Source organism: Belonocnema kinseyi, chromosome 4, assembly GCF_010883055.1.
Source record: "Belonocnema kinseyi isolate 2016_QV_RU_SX_M_011 chromosome 4, B_treatae_v1, whole genome shotgun sequence".
Taxonomy (NCBI): Eukaryota; Metazoa; Arthropoda; class Insecta; order Hymenoptera; family Cynipidae; genus Belonocnema; species Belonocnema kinseyi.
Window position 1 is genome coordinate 124,742,301 of NC_046660.1, and position 6,703 is coordinate 124,749,003.

Here is a 6,703-nt window from a genome sequence, read left to right on the forward strand (position 1 = left end):
TTGCTCGACACCTTGACAAATGTAATTCCATGTAGAAACATGCGTTTAAATAAAATATTTTACCAAAAAAGTTACCCACGCTTTAACTTGACAGACTGTACCCATAGAAAACGCGATTTTTGCCATTTTCGATCACTTGTAGAAATTTATTTTGTTTAAAATTGTACTGTCTTTTGCTTAATTAAAATATTAATACCAAACTTATACAACTGTATTCCTGGAATTTTAGAGATTTTATTTCACCCCGGAAAAGGTGAGAAATAATTATTTTAAACAGTTTTTATCTCTGAAATAAGTTATGAGCGGCTGCACACCCAGCGCTCACAAGACGCCTGAAAATGCACGCCATCAGAGGGTTAAGTATTCAAAACTAAACTGTTGGTTAAAATATTCACTGCAAAACATTCTTTGATTTGATGCTTTTAAAATTGAATTGTTTAAATAATAATAAAATAAAATTACTCAATATGCTAAGTTTAAAAAATTAAGGCACCAAATTTTCAACATTCACTTTTTTTGCTTTATTTATTTTCCAATCTGTCCTGCGTATCGTGCTTTATCAGAAAGAGAAACATTTGAATTTTATCATGTTTAATAAAATAACGAAGTTCCTTAAGGATCTCTCCCAATACGTACTCGGTGAACATAAGGGGTTAATGCAGTGTAGAGTCTTATGGAGATTCGTGATTTTTTGTAAGTTTCGCGAGGTTTTAAGAAAATAATACTAGAATTATACAATATAGAATCAGAAGCCTTTCATATGACGCAATTTTAATGGGGAACATGCGAACTTGAACTTCAAATATTGAATATTTGAAAATTTTCACGTTTAGCAACTGTTGAATTTTTCAACTTTTCAATGGTATTTTATGCAGTGCCATCGAATAGTTCAAAGCCTAGCAATCAGCTTTTTTTTACTGAAATTGATTATGAAAATACTGACTCTAATTTTATGTCTTATAACTCACGAAATAGGTCAGAATGGAAAATATTGGCATGCAGATAGCGAAGGAGTGACGGTGGACTCCGACATGCCTTCTGAAGGATTTTACTTGGAATTGCGAGAACCATCGCGTATCTGCATAAAGTGCACAGATGGCCGGTACCTAACAGCAGGAAAAAATGGAGCCCTGCGCTTGGGAGAGTTGGATCACGATTCAGCTACAAAATGGGAATTTTAAAATCGAAGGCATACATACACTTTGCCACACTTATTACCTCTTTTTATATGCAATAAATACGGCGCCCAATTCTGAATACGTCGAAAATAAATATTAACAGTGGCGCTGCCAGGTTTTATAATGTGTACTTAAATTTACTCCGCGGTTGTACTGAGCTGCTGATGACATTTAACTTTAAAAAAACAAGAATTGAAAACGTGACTGTGTATTCTGATTCTTAATACAAATACCTGTAAGATCTCGATCGGATTTGAGATCAAATTGCAATTCATTCCAATTCGACGCATTTTTTATATTTATATATACGTGCATTTTATACCAAATAGACGTTATGTAATTGTAAGGGTAAGAAATACGTGTTTACAGGAACGGCGAACAATGTCAGTTAATCGGTCATTAAATTAACTTTAAGCTTTTCGACCAGTATAAAATATTTCGCGTGACTGATTGAATGAAACTTTTATATGATATTAATATGATATTAATATGATTTTATACGGGAATCTAATTTTTGTGTAAATATATGTCTGTATTTGACCCATTTTAAATATTACGGCTGAGATTATTTCGTTTAATACTTAATTATTTTTATATCTTAGTTTTGACGCGTTTACACAATATACATTCGTATCTTAAAATAAGTATCATTATTTTTATTAGTATAATATTGGTAATGTAATATTATTTGCGAACAATTTTATTGTTTTTCTACAATGTCCAAATCTATTTTATTGACTGCGACACTATCACTTAAAGGTACAACTTAATCGCCGACGTGCTCGCTTGAAAATAAAAAAGTTTTTGTCTAAAACTGCTCACTTCAATAACCCGACTTTTTCTATCACTGTTGTTCCGTATGTCCCGAGACTTAAAAAGGGATATCTAAAAGCTTATTTAATTTATTGCCTAATAATCACCGAATAACTATGCATATTGCATTGGACGTGTTTTGGACCAATTATATTCGTATGCTTTTCGTATTTAATAGAGATCCTAATTGAAGAATTGACACGATAAAGTAGGTTTCAGTAAAGCAGCCAATCACTGAACAGAATTGTGGGAATAGAGCTTCGTGGTTGGTGCAAACTCTGTGGTTCTGGCACTTTATTTCCATGACTTATTTTATATTCTCAGTTTTTTTTTATTTGATGACAAAATTTTCATTGAAAATATTAACAACATTTTGTAAGTCCAACTAACATGAATTAGAATATACGCATGGAAAATGTGATACAAAATTTATTTGAATACAAATTACTTTTAAGTACTTTTTGATCGCCGTCTTACTGCGAAAGGAACGGAATTATGTTTAAAAAATAGTAAAACGTAAAGTATATTTTGAGCTTTAATTATCAAATGATTCATAAATGTTTTGCTATAAATATTATATACACTTTACACATAGGTTTCTGGAACCTACACTTTTCATGCTCATTTCACACTAATAACGTCCGATGAAAAATCAATCAACCTAAAATTATTAATAAATTAGTTAGTCGTTATTGCATCTAGTTTGTCAATTTCTTTTTGTCTGCGCGTTTTTGGCCTTCCGATTGTCCTTATTCCTTCATCATTTTGTAGTACATTTACATTCGAAAAACACATTATCTTAAGGCAAGGATAGAACAATGGAAGAATAGGAAGTTCACCCAATCTAACATGCATGTTGTCGAAAGCCATTCCTATTTTACTGCAATCTGGACGATCTTCAATTTCAGGTAAATAAAACGTTTTTGCAAAACGTTGACTGAAATGCGTCAATAAAGTAAACTTTGAATTCATTTTTTCACCCATTTCTATCGCTTGAGATACTGTCGAATGAAGTTTTAGACTTGCACTTTCTGGATTACCATCTCCAATTGTTGCTTCATGAATTAGTAAATCGCAATTACGTCCCAGCTTAACGAGATTTTCACAAGGCATTGTATCACCACTAAAAAATGTAAATTATTTTTTCACTTTTAGTTTCGTGAAAGAGATTTAAAAAAATTTTACTTCAAATATTCGAAACCGAACTACAAATTAAAGCCTTCAAATCGAAATATTAGAATTAAACCCTCAACAATAGAAAATTGTTCACTTTTTAAGAATTTATATCGACAATTGATATATTAGAAATTGTGCAAATTTAAACGACTAAATTTGACATCATACAATTTATCATGAATTTTTACAATTTTAAATTCATTGAAATAGTATCATTTATAAAGTTTTTCGAGCCAGTCGCCATTCTCATAAATAAAATTGAAGTAAGTTTCATACCTGTAAACTATTTTCTGGCCATTTGTAAGAGTCAGAGCTACTCCGTATGAAAACGCACAATGGTTGACAGGAACTGTACTAATATCCTTGACATTAAGACTTTCAAATAATTTTTTCTCAGTATCTGCATTTAATTCGTGTTGATTAAATGATAATTTACTGTTAGGAGTCAATTTATACAGTTTATCAACAGGTTCATATCTGGTCTCATAAAATTGCAGCCACACGTGAATTTTATCTGGAGCGATAAGGTAAACAGGATCCCTCGTTATACGTGATCTTTCTTGCAAAACTCCAATCAACCCTAATTGATGGTCTGCGTGAAGGTGTGAAATGTAAATAGCCTACGGATAGAAGATTTATTTTGATTTAGGTTTTTTATTATTTAATGAGTTACTTGTGACAGTTCGAAGCAAACTAGTCTCCAAGCTTTAATCCTTTGTCAGGAAAGGAGGGTATTTCATGTCCGAGTCGAAACTGTTTTAGTTAATAATTTTCCAAAAAAGGGAAAGGTGGCCGCTGCTACCCCCACCTAAAAAATGTTAGCGGTCCCTATCAATCCCAGTCCTTTCTGAAAAGTTGTGGTGAGCAGGTCAAATCCGGAGCGGACACTAAATACCCACCTTTAGAGACGGCATATACCAAACTTGAAGTACAGTAACATTTTTGTTGTTGCTTTTTATTTGTTTTTCTGATAATAAAATGTGTGGATACCAATAGAATAGTCATACTTGAGGCAAAATAATTTTGTTTAGCCATATAAAGAAATGTTTGTTTTTTTTATAATAAAAAGTGTGAATATCAATGCCTAACACATGTTTTATTGCCTTTTGTACCTGTAAAAACTTAAGCATTTAATTTTAAATAAGTAAAGCAGGGTATTTTTTTCTTTAAATTGTATTATTAGCCTTCGATTTGCCGTTTTTTAAATTACGTCATCTTAGTTTTTCTTAAAATTACAATTTTTTGAGTAAATCACTGTATTCCTGCCGAGTTGCTCCATACGTTTAAAGAAAAATATGTGAAAAAATTTATTTTTCTACCATTTTATGATTCTTATGTCAAGTTAAAGGTTTCCGACATTCGTATGAATTTTTTAACTATATCAATAGGGTGAAAAAACGGACGGACGTGAAATATCCGCCTTTACAGACGAGAGGCGCCAAAACAACGTTTGCAAACGAAGGGTTAAAATAGAAACCCGTTTAAAAAAGTTGTAAAATAGATACAAATTATTTTTAAATTTGAAACTGTGGATGTAGGGTAAGTTCAGTCTTCTCCCATTAGAGACCAACAATAATTCGATAACAATGATATTCAATTGATCAAAACTAACCTTAACAGTGGCAAGAATGCTATCTGTTTTATTTCCGTACATTCTAAAAATTTGATTCACAGTTCCTTCTCCGCAATCCATAAGTATACTTCTTTCTTCATCGATTCTCAAAAGTATACCACTAGTGTTCCTCATTTTGGTATTCGCAGTCGAGCTTGTACCCAACATCACAAGTTTCGGATATTCTGGTATTTTACCTAATTTTTTTGTCATATCATTGACATTCGTCTGGACTTCTGCTAAGGCATCTAAAAAACCTTCCATTTCGAATATTTCATTTATGTATTGACGAGGAGAAAGTTTAACTTCCGAATTCGTCATCAGCTCTTTCTTTGGGTACAAAGAAAAAGAGTGCAGAGTTTTCGCGCGGTGTAACAATGGAGATTCATCAATCTGTCCCACCTGAAAATTAACGTTTAAAAATTAGTATCGATGATTATTTCGTTATTTTTTAATATCACTTATTTCTATACATATATACCTTTTCAGGTTTTTACATAATATATCAATCACCTCCTCTCACAGGAGATCGAGTTTGGATATCATATCTTTCGCTCGAAAGTAACTGAACGCAGTAAAAAACAAGACTAAGCGAGAATAGATCAATTAAAGTTGACGATATTTTGTCAGAAAAGCTAGTCTTGCAATAAAATAAACATATATTTGGCTTCGGGTTTATTTATAGGCAGAAGAGTGGGGGAAAAGGAAATTGAATAATGAAAATACTCGTTTCAGGGTGCCCCCCCCCCCCCCGGGCTTTGCCACTGCTTCTCGTGCATGAAGACAAAGCCAGAGCACGTTTGTTTTCTTTCGAGACTGACCTTCCTCACAAAATGACGTTATTTTGGATTGCTCAATCATGAACTGTCACCCGTCCTGACAGTAACCGAGCCCGCTCATGTTTACCTTCCGAAAGCTGATAAGTCAAGGATCACCGTAAAGCTACTAACGTCAGCACTATTTGTTTCAATAGTATAAAAATATATATTATATCTTACATCATATTCACTTGACGAATCTGGTTCAGCATCTTTCGCATCACCATACAGTCTGGGCTGGGAATTGTTATCAACCTTAACATGTGATTGATCCAGAAAAGGAAATATCGTATCGTGAATCAAGTGTAATTGATGCTGCACTTTATGAACTGCTTCGGTGCCTAAACATGTGTTAGTTTCGTTAACTATTATGTGTTGCGTAGCCCAACCAAACTTTTCCATCCATTTTAAATATCGTTCATCTTTTAATATCTTCTCTGGTGTAAAGTGAATCACGCAAAGAGCGATCATGTCCTTTGAAGTGGCAGAAGAGGATTGATGCTTATCAAAAATCTGATTATTTATTAAACACTGTAATAAATCTTCTCTCGGACAATCAACCACTAAAAAAATAATGGATTATTATTTACTATTTGAGAACGAGATACATATGAATTCTTTAAAAGCATTTCTGGAAAAATAATTTACAGACAAAAAACAGTGAATGTTAGGTGGGAAATTGTTCTTTTAGCACAGGCCTGTCCAGAGAGAGGAGTTCGACTCAAAGACAACATACTTGCCTACCGAAAAGAATCTTTGAATATATACAAAAATTCTTTAGGTCAAAGAATCTCAAAGAAATTCTCCGCAGGCACTCAGGTAGATATTTTTAAAGGTCCAGGAAGCTCGTTTAAATGGTCTGAAGGCTTTAAAATATCCTTTCCGAAATTGAAGAATTAATACGATCATAAATAACAAGCAGAGAGGCTATCTCAATAGAGTAGCCGACACTCAAGGGTCCTTTGTTAAGCTTTCGGATTAAAATTTAGAAGTAGATCTTTTTAATTTCATAGTTAACAGCCTAAAACATAATAATTCGGAATCTATGGGTTTCGATGACTTCAGATATCTAACTTTTTTTTTTAATGCTTGAAATTGGAATTAAT

General features: G+C 32.7%; 2 protein-coding genes across 2 annotated transcripts in view; one reads left to right on the top strand and one right to left on the bottom strand.

The window, feature by feature from the left end:
• Positions 1-1,992, top strand: part of LOC117170548 (protein singed) — a 131,272-nt gene extending 129,280 nt beyond the window's left edge. Inside the window, exon 8 of the mRNA XM_033357357.1 lies at positions 976-1,992. Within this exon, the coding sequence (XP_033213248.1) occupies positions 976-1,181 (206 nt within the window). The 3' untranslated portion in view covers positions 1,182-1,992. The remainder of the gene's footprint in view (positions 1-975) is intronic.
• Positions 1,993-2,508: 516 nt separating this feature from the next.
• LOC117170547 (ribonuclease Z, mitochondrial) overlaps positions 2,509-6,703 on the bottom strand; it is a 16,730-nt gene continuing 12,535 nt past the window's right edge. The window contains exons 3-6 of the mRNA XM_033357356.1: positions 5,778-6,160; positions 4,780-5,181; positions 3,444-3,787; positions 2,509-3,114 (exon numbers count right to left, since the gene is read on the bottom strand). Of these exons, the coding sequence (XP_033213247.1) occupies positions 2,670-3,114; positions 3,444-3,787; positions 4,780-5,181; positions 5,778-6,160 (1,574 nt within the window). The 3' untranslated portion in view covers positions 2,509-2,669. The remainder of the gene's footprint in view (positions 3,115-3,443; positions 3,788-4,779; positions 5,182-5,777; positions 6,161-6,703) is intronic.